The sequence below is a fragment of the Phaenicophaeus curvirostris genome, chromosome 7 (genome assembly GCF_032191515.1).
Source record: "Phaenicophaeus curvirostris isolate KB17595 chromosome 7, BPBGC_Pcur_1.0, whole genome shotgun sequence".
In the NCBI taxonomy this organism is placed as follows: Eukaryota; Metazoa; Chordata; class Aves; order Cuculiformes; family Cuculidae; genus Phaenicophaeus; species Phaenicophaeus curvirostris.
The window spans coordinates 29,622,500-29,638,117 of record NC_091398.1 but is presented as its reverse complement, the minus strand read 5'-3'; the positions used below and the strand labels follow the sequence as shown (position 1 = coordinate 29,638,117).

General features: G+C 38.6%; 1 protein-coding gene across 7 annotated transcripts in view; it reads left to right on the top strand.

The window, feature by feature from the left end:
- Positions 1-15,618, top strand: part of CLASP1 (cytoplasmic linker associated protein 1) — a 160,727-nt gene that overhangs the window by 103,438 nt on the left and 41,671 nt on the right. For 4 of the 7 annotated variants that reach the window (XM_069861418.1, XM_069861413.1, XM_069861416.1 and 1 more), the window contains 7 exons: positions 2,013-2,116; positions 4,560-4,583; positions 5,509-5,753; positions 9,323-9,386; positions 10,936-11,099; positions 11,999-12,077; positions 13,033-13,176. In XM_069861418.1, coding sequence (XP_069717519.1) covers positions 2,013-2,116; positions 4,560-4,583; positions 5,509-5,753; positions 9,323-9,386; positions 10,936-11,099; positions 11,999-12,077; positions 13,033-13,176 — 824 coding nt within the window. The remainder of the gene's footprint in view (positions 1-2,012; positions 2,117-4,559; positions 4,584-5,508; positions 5,754-9,322; positions 9,387-10,935; positions 11,100-11,998; positions 12,078-13,032; positions 13,177-15,618) is intronic. The other 3 variants (XM_069861419.1, XM_069861415.1, XM_069861417.1) reach the window with 1 other exon arrangement.

Below are 15,618 nucleotides of genomic sequence, written 5' to 3'. Positions count from 1 at the left end.
TCCTTGTACTGTACCAGATATCATTAACACTTAAGAAAATGCTTGTCTTCTGTACATCTTTGTAATGTGTATTTCTGTGGGAGTGACTTTAATTTCAATCAGACTAATGCATTATCACCTTCACTGTGCTTCTGCTAAGTGTGTACAGACCTTTTCCATTCTGGAGATGAAGGACTATTTCACCTAAATATATGAAATGATTCTTCAGCACAAATGCATTAAAAAAGGGGATAGTAATAACACATACAACTTTTATTTCTTTGTGAAACTTTATTATTTGATTACTTTTTGGCAGTAGTTCTATGAAGTTTATTTTTTTCCCTTATAATGTGTTTTGTAGAAAATGTGTTTTTGTTGTAAATCAGAAATGTCTTGTCTGGATATGTACCTCTGAGAAACAGTAAATTTTGGTAGCTAATACTTCTGTTTGAAATAAATACTAGCCTTCAGTTGTTTGGATTTTTCTCAAAATATTTCAGATTTAAAAATATCTTTCCTATTTCCGCCCCAGCAGCACAACCTGATACACTCGTTAAAGCTTAAGAAGTAGGAGAGTAGACTGGCAAACTTCAGTCTCCAATTTAAATTATGGATGTCAGTGTGAGCTAATTTGTTAAAATATGTTAAAATATTCAATGCAGTAGGTTTTTAAAGAAGAAAGCAGGGAAGTTTTGTGATAAGGGCAGTGTTTTCCCCCCAGAATTCAGTAAGCTGCTGAATATCACGTTTGACCTCAGTTTTATGCAAGTCCACAATACAGTTATGCATTTCAATAAACAGTATTTTTCCTTCATTAAATTAAATATAGATGCTCTAATAAAAGGCCCCTGTGACTTGATCCCTCTGTCTTGCTTCTTGATGACTGCCTCTAATGAGAATCAGCTGAAGGTCTATAAATTGGGTTAATGCAGCTTGGTTCCTGCACCACTGAATTTGCTGGCAAAACTCTTATTGGCATGTGTGGGTGCAGGTGTGTCCCGGGAGAGATGTTCCCAGTTTGAAAAATTTTAAATGCCAAAACCAATCTCTTTCTGCTTATAGATGAGAGCCAGGATCCCAGTAATGTGGTATCTAACCTACCAGCATCTAGAAGGACTGTGCTGCCAGAGCCTGTCCCACCATACTCGGGTCATATCCCTGCTAGCCTGCCTTTCTGAATTTGGCTTTTGCCCAAAGAAACTAATTTCAGTAACTTTTTTGGCAGACTGGGCAAACTGTGAAGTAATCTAATTAGTATTAGGAGTGTAAATCGCTTTTTGGACTCAGTCCTGTTACTCTGGGTGCCACTAAGAGATTTGCTATCAAATTTGATGGGATAATTATATTGTTTGATCAAAAATATCAGTTTTGATATCATAGAGCTTTTAAATAGTATTTCAGTCTGGTATATGTTTAAACGGCTTCTCAAGAACAACAACCACTCAAAAGTTGGGAGTAATTTCACAAGCAAATAAATCTTATTTATATACTCTAGGGTGTAGGGAGGAAAGTCTAGTGGTTAATCAAGCCTTGAGACAAACAGGCTATTCTGGTTCTGCCGATCTTGCATCCTTGCTTGAGAAAAAGCTGCAGGATGGATGAGTGCTCAGTTATTAACACGTTCTGACACTGGGCATGATTTTGTCTCTCTCAAATTAATGAGAAGCTTTCTCTTGATTTCTGAGAGTGCCTACTTGGGACTGGCATGCCTACCATATTAGACTACAACTTTGAAATAACTTTCATTGAAAAAGAAATGTGAAATAGATACCCTACTTCCCAGCTTTAAAAGAATAAAAATATTTAAAAAAAAATAATGCCCTGAGGTTCCAAAAGTGTCTCTGAGGCCCAACAAACAATAGTTTATTACTTGTTCTAATGGCAAAGTTTCCAGAGCTGTGGATAGAAGTGTTTAATGGAAAAGCACTGTGAGTTCCCAGAGCCCGTGGGGAGAGCTGCTCAGGCACCTGATTAGGATTCCAAGTGAATGTGAATTCATTTAACAATCCCTTTCAATGTTGTCTTTTGTGCAGACCGGTTTGGACTCGGACAGCCAGGCAGGATGCCTGCTTCTGTGAATGCCATGCGAGTCCTGAGCACAAGCACAGATCTGGAGGCTGCTGTGGCCGATGCACTGGTAAGAGGAAAAATACAAAATGCTTCCAACACCGGAAAATGGCTTAAAGTTACCTGTACGTATGTTCTCCTCTTTCTAAGTAGCTTTGTTCCGATTGTGCAGTGCCTGATGCTGTAGAGTTAGTTGCCTTTTGCTGGCTTTGGGTGTATTTGCAGCAATATTTGTTTTCTTATTCCATGTTAGTTCTCCACAGTTGTTACCAAACAGACTGCTGTGGCTCCGTGCTACAACTGCAGGATGCGTTGAATCAGCTGTTTGCCTTCCACTTGGCTGTCAGAGGATGAATGCGGCATTGTGGGGGTGCTTGGTACCTGCGGAGTCAGGGATTTCTATCAATCCCATTACCTGCATGAGGATTGTCAAAAAACACAGTGTTCTCTCTGTTAGTGCTGATTCCTGGTCAGGTTTCAACAAGAACTGAGACTTTTACGAGTTCCTGTGCTGTGTTATTTGCACCTTGCTAGGTACTTGGATCAGCTCATAACATGACTTGCCTATAATTGGTACCATCTCCTGCAGTTAAATTGAAGTGTATTTGTCTAGTTTGCTGCTAGTACTTTGAAGCATTCAGTGCATTCTGAAGAAAATTTATTGTAATTTTTTAAAATTTTGTTGTGCAGTGTCATCTTACTGTACTATTATATCTCTTCGCTAGAACCCAGAAAGTACTAAGATAAGTGTAAAGATAAACTTTTGGATTTACCTTGAGTATTTGGGGGAGAGAGGATGTGTAGAGGCAGGAGCAGGTATTACACAGCATTAGCTGTGTACCAGTGTACCTTGGGTCTTCTCCAGCTCTAAACCTGAGCTGAGGAGAGGATTTCCTGATGTATCTTGAAACAGATATTCTGGATCTCTCTTCTGGAGATGTCTGCACAATTTGTGATAAATGCCCTTTCCCCATTTCCTAGTTTACTTTCCATAAGAATGGCCAACATTTTCCTGTTTTCATTTGATTATTACCCAGTTCCTGTCACCTCCATTTCTAGATGATCATTAGAGCACTCCTACAGAAATGTCACTTTTAACAAAATCTACCTTTCTGTTTAAAAAAGCCCAATGTATTTGTTAATAATATAAAGGTAGGACAGTATATAATAGATGGCACTGTTGCATTTAGTGGGCTGAATTATTTTCTTCACCAAATACACCAACTTGTGAGCCAATTTCTGCTCTCAGCACCTCAAATTTGCTACCAGAGCAGTTCAGGGAATAATCATAGATGATGGCTTGCCTATGTAAAGGAAATCAGCCTGTTTCCTTGAACATCAGTGGCTGCTGAATACAGGTTTCTTGAGGGAGGAGAGAGTCACAGTGTTTCAATTCACTGTTAATCATCAAGATCTCTTTGGGTGTGACTTAATCTTCAGGTAGACTTAAGAGTTCCCTTTTATATGTTCCACTCTTTTAAGCAAAATAACATTATGCTGGAATATTAAAATCTTAAAGGGTTGAATGCTTAAAAGGTAAATCCTTAAGTCTAGCCGGATACTGGGTGGTGGTACTCCTGACTTGGTTGATCAATTTGAATTTGTATGACTTCAGGGGATGCAATGCAGTCTTGTTGTCCCCTTCTTTCCCACCACCCCAGTTTGCTCTTTGTCCTGGTTATATTCTCACAACAGAAAATTTACAAACTCTGTTCAGGCTCCTTTTGAGAGAGCTGGTGCCAGCTTTTACCTAGCAGCCTGCTTTTCCCTGTAGTAGGAAATGGAAAGAACTTTTCTAAAGATGGCTTCAGCCAAACACTCAGTTTAAACAAAGTGCAGTGGGTCATTTTGTGACCTCTACTATCTTTGTACAATTCCCATTGGATCCATTGCTTCTGTTTGAGAGCTGGGCTTGGCCTAAATCCACAGGGTCTGTACTGGGAATCAGTACTTGGATCTGTCAGAAAACCTCAAAGGGTGATGGAAAAGACCTTTAAGCCGGGGGTGCCAGCCAGGCGGTCTTAAGAGAAGCTAAGCTTCAAAAAAGTGTAGTGTAAGAACTGTGAGTTGAAAGGGAATTTGGTTAAATGTGCTGTACTGTAGATAGTGGCTCCCTAACATCAGAATTTCTTTTCCAAGACTCTAAAAGCAAATGCTACTAATAATGGGTGGGGAAATAAATCACTAACAAAAACTCTGGTATCTTCCGAAGCAGAGTTTTTGAAAAGTAAGCAAAGAGGTGCTGTATATAGGTCTGTCATGAAAAAAAATTATTAACAGATAATCTCACTTCCAAGCTCCCTGATGGAAGTTGTAGGCTATGCAAGTAGTGCAACAGTTAGGAGATAGTCAGGCATTATTATACCCACTTTTATTTGCATAAACTGTATTTTTTTTTTTAATTTGCTAAGACACATTTGCTATACATTTTTGTTGCAAAAACAATCCCTACATAAGCTTCTGACATAATTCTCTATGCTTTTTCCCACCCTTCAATATTTTCCTGCCTACAGCTGTTAGGAGACTCCAGGAGCAAGGTACTAGTGCTTTCTTGACTTTTTATTTCTACTTTACAACTTTCCCCACCCTTTTGCTAACGCCCATGATACTGCACTTGAGTTAATTTCTACGCTTCAATCCTGCAGTCCTAGTGGAAACAAAACTGTGGGTTTCACAAGTCTAAGAACTGCAGGACTGTACGTTGGAAGGAATTCTATAGCAGACACTTTAGAACATGAAAAAATCTTTTTCTGATGCATTGTCTTATCAGTCCTGTTCTGTTAAGGTTCATTTAAGAGTTTGTTTTGTAGTATAACATTTTTCTGCTACTATAATTGTTATAACATCCCTTCTGTAAGTATCAAGTTTGTCAAAGATGTACCTAAGGGAACTGGGTCCTCAAATGCCATGCTAAGGAAATTACTGGTGTTTGAATACTCAACTCCCTTAGCAGCCTCTGGAAGAATCCTAGCGCAATCTAACAGAGAAATTGTCATCTCCTATGTCCCAATGCATTTCTAGAGTCACTTAATTATCAATATCCAAGTGACTGTGCATGCTAACACGGATTCCTTCAGCTCTTTCTTTCTTTTTTTCTTTTTCTTTTCTTGAAGTAGAGATTGTATCATCATAGAATCTAACAATGGAACTGACCATTATTGACAATAAAACAACACACGATTTCATTACCAGCAGCTAATTCCGCTGGTATAATATCTTGCTTTCTTGCTGGGGAAGGCAGGCCCTGCTCCCCTTAGTCACTCAAATACTCTTATTGAAGTCAACGGGAACTGTCTTACTGTGAGAAGTAAGCAGGGCGGTGTTTGGTGACCTTTTTAAAACACTTGTGTCACTATAACTAGAGCATTAGTCTTCCTTTTAGAGATTAAAGATAGAATGTTTTTCTTATGGCATTGATGTAGCTATATATAATCTACTAAGTCTGAGTTTCCTCTTTTCCAGAAAAAGCCTGTGAGAAGAAGATATGAACCCTATGGGATGTACTCCGATGATGATGCTAACAGCGATGCATCAAGCGCTTGCTCGGAGCGCTCCTATGGTTCCCGGAATGGGGGCATTCCACACTACCTGCGGCAGACTGAAGATGTGGCTGAGGTCCTGAACCACTGTGCCAGCTCCAACTGGTCTGAAAGGAAAGAGGGGCTCATAGGTCTTCAGAACTTACTGAAAAGTCAGCGGACACTGAGGTGACCTTGATAACTTTATAGTGTCAGTCATTTATGAGAGAGCTGTAGTCAGAAGTCAGTAATGGTTACCTACCTTATGTTGATAGTAGCTTTCACAGCTGTGAAGGTTTTGTCTCTGCAATGTGGGGCTTTGCTTTTAGAAAAATTTCTGCTAAGTCATCAGTATAATTTGTGTTAAATTTGTCGCAGTAATATACACAGGACACAGGTAAGTATGTTATCTTCGTTTAGCTTTTCTCTTTCTCGTGAAGGCTTCCAATGGTAGGTGCTTGTTGCAGCACAGTGAGATTTCCCACAGTGATGGTAACGTAATTGCCCTCCAAGGGTGGTACCCTATTTAATTGGTCTGTTTGAACCTCCAGTACTTTTTTTCCCCAGCAACTTAGTTGGTGAAGCAAACACTACATGTATTCTAAAATGTCTTGGGGTGTGTGTGTTTCAAAGATGACATCAGATGATCCTTTCGGTATGTTGAGTATACTTTGACTCTTTATGAAGGCTGTGTTAGGTATAATTAAAGTTTATTATTTGTAACTCTTGAAACATCTTGTATCAGAAAGTTGAGTCTCCTGTAAATGGTGTTATTTAGAACATAGAGAGAAGTTTCTGAAGGCAATAAAGTAGGTGTACCAACTCTGAAACTTTGCTTATGGTAGGAAAGGCAGACTTCTTTCCCTGTGTTGAAAGACACATAAACCCTTCATACTCTTCTTGCATTAAAACAGATCTTAGAATTACCCAATAGCCATGTAGAAACTTCATATGGCCACAGGTTATGTTAACTGAATTCACCTGGCTCTCAGGCCATAGGCTTTTCACCCGTAGTTTACGGTGAAAGTTCTTGGAAACAAGCTATTTATCTTTTGGATCCTTTGAAGATAACATTCACAAATAGCTGCAATGTTTTTATTTTCTCTTTATGAATAGTATATACTTAAATTATGACCAAGGTTATAAGTTGTTGTGTGGTTCATAGTGCATCAACTTGGATTTGCGCAATTGTTTCCATTTTAAAAGGCATTGACACTCGCTGAAAATATTTGGTGTTAGCAAGCTGAATGAAAATGTACTGAGAATGGGCCTGGAAAGATTTTTTTTCTTGCAACTGTAAGAATTTTCTAGCACTTCACTGTGATGTGGTGTAATCCTTAAAAGGGAAGTGCTACAATTTTTAATACATGGGTAGCTAGAGTTTCTAGATCAGAGGTGCTTTTTGATGTGGTCTATTTACAAGTCATAAAAGATACTTCCCACATATATACTGTCTTTTTTTAATTCAAATTAATTGTCTGGAAAGACTCTGGCACCTCATACACTTGCACAAAAAGGTTGCTTGAGATTTTGATTTTTGGCACAAAGGTGTGTAAGGATCATAACCAAGATTTTGAGTGCTTTTGGGGAAAATTTAAGGGAAGAAATACTGAGAAGGTTGGTTGATGAGCTATTTATTCAGATCAGTAGCTCTTAGCAGAAATGTGAATAGAATTCAGCTATTGTTTTCAGTTCTGCAGGTTACAGCTTTTGAACTGTATTCCTGTCACTGCTCCCTCAAGCTAGCACGTTTGTTTAGCTTTGATCCTGAATAGTTTATAAACCTGTCCCCAAAACTACACCCCTGCAGAGTTCTATTTTTAATTTGATACTGGTTTTAGCTCTCCAGATTATATTTCCTTTTAGTCTGCTTCCTTGGTTCAGAGTTGATCTGGTGCCTGCTGTGATGATTAGATTTTTATCATCTGATTTGTTCCCACGGCATCTTGCAGAACATTATCAGGGTGGTTAGTCCAAGGGGCAAGTCTGTCTGTCTTCTAATTAAACCTGATATCTTCTGTTGTGCTATGATGAGTTTAGTAGAAGGCAGTGATGTGGCTGGGTTTTTCTTCATACTCTGAGCTGAAAGATGACAGATCCTATATTAAGTGGCATTTACATATCCAGAAAGAAGTGCATGCAAAGTGGTGTGGTGTTACCTATCCTTTTTGTCTTGTACAGCACCGTGTGGCCTAGTTCTCCATGGGCTCCTCACAGGTCTTCTAAATCAAACAAGGCCAACAAGTCCCTTAAGGAAATATTCTTCCACTGCTTGTTTCGATATAGTACTTGGGTTGTTACCTCGGGTCCATGAGCTTTTAGGAAGTGAGACACTTATACCTGCGCTCTTCATGTAACCTTTATCCAGAAAGAAAATTCATGAGAGTAGTAAATGGGAGTTCATTCAGAGAGCTGCAATCTGCATGAAGTCAGGAAAGCCTTGTAGAGTAGTCATTTTGAGACTGCAGTCTCATCCTGAATGAGGCTGACAGCTTGCTGTGGCATCGCTACGAAGACTTTTTCCTCTACTTCAAACTCCTAAGACCCTTGTTTTTGTGCCTTTTCAATATTTGATCAGCCTTTCATGCGTAGGTTTATTTGAAAAAAATGTCCGTGTTACTTGTAAACAAGCTAACATAAACCCATTGCAGACTAGTAGCATGTTCTGGCCTCTTCTTTGAAGCTTATTTTGAGATGGAGGGAGATACATTAGTGGGTTGCAGAATTAACATCTTTCTGGAAAGGGAGTACCTGTAATCGAGACCTGAATGGCTGTTCTCTGAGCAATCCATGTGCATCTCACTAGTTGCTCTGGTTTCATAGTAATTGTGAAAAATATCTAATTGCACCCTCAGTATGCAGGAAATGTTACCTATCTTGCTCTGGTTTTGTTTGCACAGTATACAAGCTTCTAAGTTCTTTGACAGTTTGTGTTGCAGGAAAACTAAGACTTATGTTGTGTTTTCAGTACATGGCAAACGAGAGCTTGGGCATCAAACAGTTCTGCATTTGACTCAAACTCAATATGAAAAGGACTCATACATCATTCTTTCCCCCTCTGTCGTAAAAGGAGCATTATTGAGCATCTAATAATCTCCTACGAACAGGAACTTATACTTAGATTATGCCTTGATTTAATTATCTTTGGATTTACTTGTTACTCTTCTAGTTCTATACTTTTGTGTCCTTAATGTGTCTACTCTCAGGCTTCAGAGTCAGTTCTAGTGTCTGTTAATAATGAGCAATTCTAGACTGATTTTGCTGAAGCTACTTAGAATTTAGATGGAAGTATTTATGATTAGTATATACCAAACAACATTGCAGTTCTGTTTTTCCTTGAAAATTTAAGTTCCTTGACACAAAGGAGACTTGAGAAACCCATTCCTAGGCTACAAAAGACCTGTGTTTCACTGAATCAGTGACCTTAATGTAGGCAGAAAGTAAATACCTCCCAAACACGCGCAGTTCAAGTTGTCTTCTGCCATCCACAATATTGAAGAAAAAAGCTGCAGAAAATGCAAGTGTCTGGCTTTGATTTTTCTTTAAAAATAATTATTAGATTTCTTAATATAAGGCTGGTGATCCCAGCAGCTAAACTAAAATGGCAGTTAAGTCTTTGCTTCAATACAGTTTTCAAAACGTGACTTAAGTAACATTTAAATAAAGAAGCTTAGATTTTTCATCTGTTAATATTTACTTGTTTTTTTGATGCAACTAGAGCTCTAGCATTAATACTATGTTTTATTTATGTGTTTTAGCCGAGTCGAGTTAAAAAGGCTATGTGAAATATTTACTCGCATGTTTGCTGACCCTCACAGCAAGGTAAGATCACAAAGACTTGGCTCGCTCTTTTGTATTACCATGTGTGCACATTTGACACTATTCCAAGATGAATGTTTTGTATTTCTACGCATGCCATCTGCCGGGGAAGACTGGCATCTATAAATCTCTTTGATTTTTATCTGTTTTACAATGAAGGGATGTCTGAGTCTATCTTACATTGCTAGAACTGGTTACTCTGTGCTTCTTAAGGAGCAGCCTAATGCCTTTTAAATGTCAGCTCCTGGAGTGAGGGGTTCTGTTTTATCTGTAGTTCTCTAGGGGGCTGTATTGTTGGTAGGCACTAAAGCAAGGTCCACAGAGGGTAATGAGCCACAGTTCAGCATCACTGGGAACACTATGGAGTCTCAACAAAGTTTTGTTCTGGATCTCATAAATAATGCCTATAATATAGCCACTTTGCCCTCTTTATAACGCTGACCTTTGAAACTAAAGACTGTGGAATGGATTTATAGACATCTCTTAAAAAGAAGCAGGCTAGGGGATGGGGAAATTGGGCCCACAGGCATGTTCAGACCCAGTGGTCTTCTGTCAACAGGTAAGCAGGAGCAGGGAGAGGGAAAAATGGTTTCATGCCTGAGGAGGTTTGCTGGTTCAGGGCAAGCAGTAATGTCTGGGGAGATACATCTGCTGTTGAGTTAAATACAGTTTTAGAAAGAGTACGTTGTATAAATATTTGTATCTCAGACCACTTTGTAAACCGGTTTTAATAAAGGTGGAAATCTCCTGGGCAAGCATAGTTGTCTGTCACAGGTCTTGCTCAAAGTGTGCATTTTTGGCAGTAATTATAGTCAAGACCAGCTGTCCCTGCAGGCCTCTCTAAGCGTGGCAGTAAGGCCTTAATGCTCTGGCTCTCAAAGATTCAGTAGAAGTTTTGGAAAGGGTGAAAGTGTAGCTATTTGTTTGCAAGATACCTCCAATTTCTGAGTAAGGTGAGGGTTTATTGCACACTGGACTCAAGTATGTGGCAGTGGGGATCTGTCATCTGCACTACTTTTATAGAATTACTGCTGCAAACTCATTAATTGTGGTGTTAAACACATGTAAACCTTGTTACATATAAATATGTTTCTTTTATGAATGGGGAGAACGGATCTGATCTAAGCTATAGAATGTTATAAGTAACTCCACTGAGAATGTTTTACGAAATTGTGAACTTTCAATGAATGCATATTTTATCTGTTGACAAATTGCATCTGAACAACAAGCCTTGATCACTATGTGTGCTAATGAGTGGTTTGTTTCGTTGCATGGCCTGCTTTGCCGTGGAATTCACAACAGAGAGTAAGTGTATTCTACCCCCTTCCTTCATTTGTTTCATGTGGTATTTTAATACAACACATTTTAGACGTGTCTTGTCGTATTTTTTTTTCAGAGTAATGTAGTCACTAAAGTCATTCATTTGTGAGACTGTCTATAACAAAATCATCCTGAAACTGAGAGTGTGGATACTGCCCCCCACCCCCCGCCCTTTGATTATTCTTATTTAAATCACGGTATTCCTTTTTTGTGACATTTGTTTTGTTTATAGGTCTTCAGCATGTTTCTGGAAACCTTGGTTGATTTCATCATCATTCATAAAGATGACTTGCAGGATTGGCTTTTTGTTCTCCTCACCCAATTGCTGAAGAAAATGGGAGCAGATTTGCTGGGGTCTGTGCAGGCGAAAGTTCAAAAAGCTCTGGATGTCACCAGGTACAGTACTCAGATGGCTAATGTTACCGAGGTTTTGCAGGATTAGAAGAAGGCACCTGGTGAACATTTTAGAAACCTAGTAGTGCCGTATGTTTTGAGGGCTCAATATTGATGAATACCAGAATAAAAGAGAACAAAGTTATATCGCAGTATTTCAAGCATTGAATTAAAAAGGCCTGTCTCTTTTCTAAATAGAAAACTTGAAAGTTTAACATTTAAAATGTGTAACTGATCATTTCTGTTAATTCGGGTTTTTTTGGTGTGCATACATTTCAGTGTCAGTTTTTGTTTGGATTATACATTTGCAGTGCTTTGCCACAAAGTTCAGAGCATATTTTATGTGTTCAAACAGCAAATGATGGTCACATCAGGGTAAGGCCTTGTATGCTGCTGCAATGTGCACACCAGTTCTGTAGTCTGTCCTTTTCTAAGGATGGCCAGAGCAGGACACTTACAATAAAGTTGAGCTTGTCTTGGAAATGAGGTAATTAAGAAAGAAATAGTAGTAATCCAGGAGAAAATAAGATAGAATAGGAGAAAAGAGGAGGGAGATCAAAACCAGTTATGAACCTTGAGGAAAACCAGTCTGTTACTAGAGATAAGAGTACAAACCACAGCCTGAAATGAAGGAGAAATGAACAAATGTGCCAAAAGCTGGAAGAATGTACAGAGAGCAGATAGAGGAACAGTGTATAAAGGTATTGATTCAGCATGTTTTGGTAGGATGAAATAAATAATCAGCTAATCCCCAGATTTGAAGTCTCTCTTCTTGATGGTGAAGTTAAGAAGAAAAGCACAATAGGTGCTTAAATCTGTTGTGTAAGCTTTAATGAATTGTGCTAATTTAGTCCTGAAAAATTATGTTGTGTTACATTTTTGCCTTTGTTTTCTTTGGACAGAGATTCTTTTCCATTCGATCAACAATTTAACATTTTGATGAGGTTTATTGTAGATCAGACCCAAACACCGAACCTGAAGGTCAGTATTAAAAGTCTTTTCACTAAAGCATCAACATGGTTGTTTTTCCTTGCCATCTTGGGCATGCTGTAAAGCATAGAACTCATGACAGTGTAACTAGTCCTAACTAGCTACTTGATATACAAATTCTACCGGCAATCTTGATTAACTCTCTCTTTCTCCTTTTTAGTAAAACAAAATATCTTTAAACTAGGACCCTGTGACTCATCACAAGTCTGTAAGATTTGAGCGTTAGGCACACTGAACTTATTCAAGTTCCTCTTCACCCTGGGAAGAAACCCTGGCTGTGAAGGATAGAAGGAACCAGACCCAGCCTGAAAAACTGGGAAGTTGGGACCCTAGGCACATTTGCTTGTTGCACAGATTGGGCATATCAAGTAAGGTTTGGAGTGGGGAATAAAAAAGAATAAAATCAGAGCTTTCTGTTACTGAATCATCTCAAATGTATACCGTTCTGCAGACTGTTTTTCAGGAGATTGTTTTTTCAAGGCTGTAGGTGCACTGTTAACTCCAGAAACTGTACATATTTATCTTCCAAAGATAGGAATTTATGGGATGTGAAGTGATGCGAGTATTCTTCCTTGAATCTCCCAAATTTTGGATCCTTTGAGGCTCCAGCATCAGGCATTTGGTTTGAGATGAAAAGCTTTGTTTTGGCATCTGGAACAATAACCGCTGGTGGAAACAGCGTGGTAGGGCACTGATTTGCTTATGCAAATGCACAAACAGACATATGTGTTTCAAGTCAGTTCTGACACACCATTCCAGACTCTTAATACATGAAATCTGTCGTGGGTAAAAGTTACTCTTGATTTTTGAAACATGCTGTAGAGCCATGTCACGGTGATCTCCTAAATGTGACATAGGTTTTGTCAATCTGTAGTGGCATCTGTTTCATGGGATGAATCCATCTTCGCCAGCTTATGAGATAAGAAATCCTTTTTTTGATTTTCAGGTGAAAGTTGCTATCCTGAAATATATTGAATCCTTGGCAAGACAGATGGATCCAACAGACTTTGTGAACTCCAGCGAGACTAGACTTGCTGTATCTAGAATTATAACTTGGACAACAGAACCAAAGAGCTCAGATGTGAGAAAGGTAAGCCAAAATGATGAAGTATTTGCAGTAATTATTGTTCTTCCAAAAGAACTCAAGGTAGAAAACTGACAAAAACCAGTCATAAAGGTAATGGAAAATTCAGTGGCTACCTTCTAATTATAAAAAATCATTTTACATACCTTTCTGTCAAAAACAAATTGCCAGTTCAGTAAAGATAGGTTCGTGAAGTTTATATTTTTTTTTTTTCTAGTAGGTACTTAGTTGTGTGATTTTTAGCTACTATTACCGTGCAAAAAGAGATCATAGTTTGAAAATGTGCTCTTTCTTGCGCAGTCTGGAAATATCTGTAAGTTTTTATTTATTTAGGTGAAGGCTTTGTGCTTTGTTAGTCTCAAATGAAATCTAGCACAACTTTATTGTTAAAAGAAAGTAAACAAATCAGTAAGCTGCCAGGGACTCTCAACTCTTTTAAGAGCTGTGTGTTTATCTCAACCTGGAAAAAAATGACACATTTAGGTCAGGCCTGAGTAATACAGTTACCTTGTTCTTTATCTTGCTGTAGATGCAAGTGTCAGGCAAGCTAAAATGGGCAGATGGTGATACTCATCTCTCCCAAGAGAAAAGTGAGACTTCTGTACCTGGTATCTGTAACACAATTTAAAATTACTTTCTTTTCCCAGCCCAGATGTAGAAATAGATTTCAGCAGGAGTTAAAGGCCTTGAGATGTACTTGAATTAAAAAAAACCCTAGATTTAAGCAATTCAGAATGTAAAAATTGTATGAGATGTTTATGTTCAATATGCACTTAAAATGCTGAATTAATACTAGAATGACATTATTTTATAACTTTGGAAATAAAATTATATTTTTATTAGTGATTATTTGATTCTGATGAAAAGGTCACTGGGTATCAAAGGTGCTGTAGCATTATCTGATAGCTTCAAGGCAACTTTTTAGGTGCATGCTGTTTGCTTTCTGGTGTACAACTGACTGGAGGTCTAGAGAAAAACATCTCATCCTCTTTTTTTCTGAAGACTTTCTGCAAGGATTGTTTACACCAATGGGACTTACATTTGATTCTGTAACAGTCTGCCTCAGAAAAAAAAGGGTGACTTGATAAATCCTGAACTTAGATCTGGAATGTGCATTTTCATTTTGAGATTTCCATGTACAAAGCCAGAAAGAATTAAACAGGCAAGGAAGATGCTTCTCTGTTACAGTTGAAGTAAATCTCAAGCAGTTTATTCTTCTGGTGGTCTGAGAGGGAGCTGTAATTAGTTTAAGTAGAAATATATGTTGAAAGGCAAAATCTTTCCATGTTGCTCAGCAGAAGAAATATTCCACCATTAGGGGTCATCATTGCTGCATGCAAAATTGAATGATGAGTATCTGCAGTAACTTAAAAAATTGGCTGTTGACTGTGAAGCTGTGGGGAGCAGATGTTCACAGTGTGGTCTCCATCCTTCTATCTGTTTCCAAGATTTGCAGAGCTCTGGGAAAAACGTCCAGCAAACTCCACTTGAGCAGTACCTGGGCAAGTGCCTTGGGGGCCGATGAAAGATTACTGAATCTAAATTCTTATTAAACCTGCATGTGACTTGGATTTGCCTTTGATGCCTCTAGGTTTCAGATAAATTATTACACTGTTAAGCTAATGTAGGCCACTGAAAATGAGTGCCCAGGTGATCTTTATTTCAGTATATTGTTGCTGCTCTATGGTTTTATTAGGAACATAGTACAAACCACGTGCTTTAGAGGAAACACTACAGCAAAGGATTTATAAGCAATCGTTGGGCTTTTTAGCTCTGTCAGGACTCTAGTTAAGATTAATAAAGCCGTTATGCAGTAATGAACTGGATTATTGAGGCCACCAGCCCAGTCACGTGAACTATTCTCAAGAACACAATTAAGAAAGAAAGTGTCCTCCTTTCTTGGAGACTAGAACTTGGGGAAAAAGTATTTCTTTTATATCAAGATGATTAATTTAAAGATTAGAAGATTCTGCCCTCGTGGATCATACTACAGTGTCTTTCAAGATCTGAAGTTTTCTAAGAGTAGAGCAGACCATGCCTAGTAAGCATTGTCACAACCTAAAAATGGGTAGAGCAGTTGAGGTTATGGAGAAGAGGGAGAAGAACCAACTCTGTCTTCAAATAATCAGAATAATACAAGAGGCCTGTAAAAGGTGTAAAATAAGGTATTTTTTCAATAGAATCTGGGTTTGAGACCACCAGTTGCAATTGGTTCAGCTCCTGTAAGCTGGCTAGTGGTTTTGGTACTGAGGAGTCTTGGCTGGTGATGCCAGCGCTCAGCTACTCGCAGGGACAGGGACTTTTTCCCCTAAGAAGTGCAGTCCTGCAGCCAGTGTGATTCTTGCCCAGATTTGAGTTACTGAATGCTACCTTAATGCAAGGAGCGTTTGTGTGTGTGTGATGGCCATGCTGTTCTGCCTGGATTTTACCTTAGAGCAGAGGCAGGTG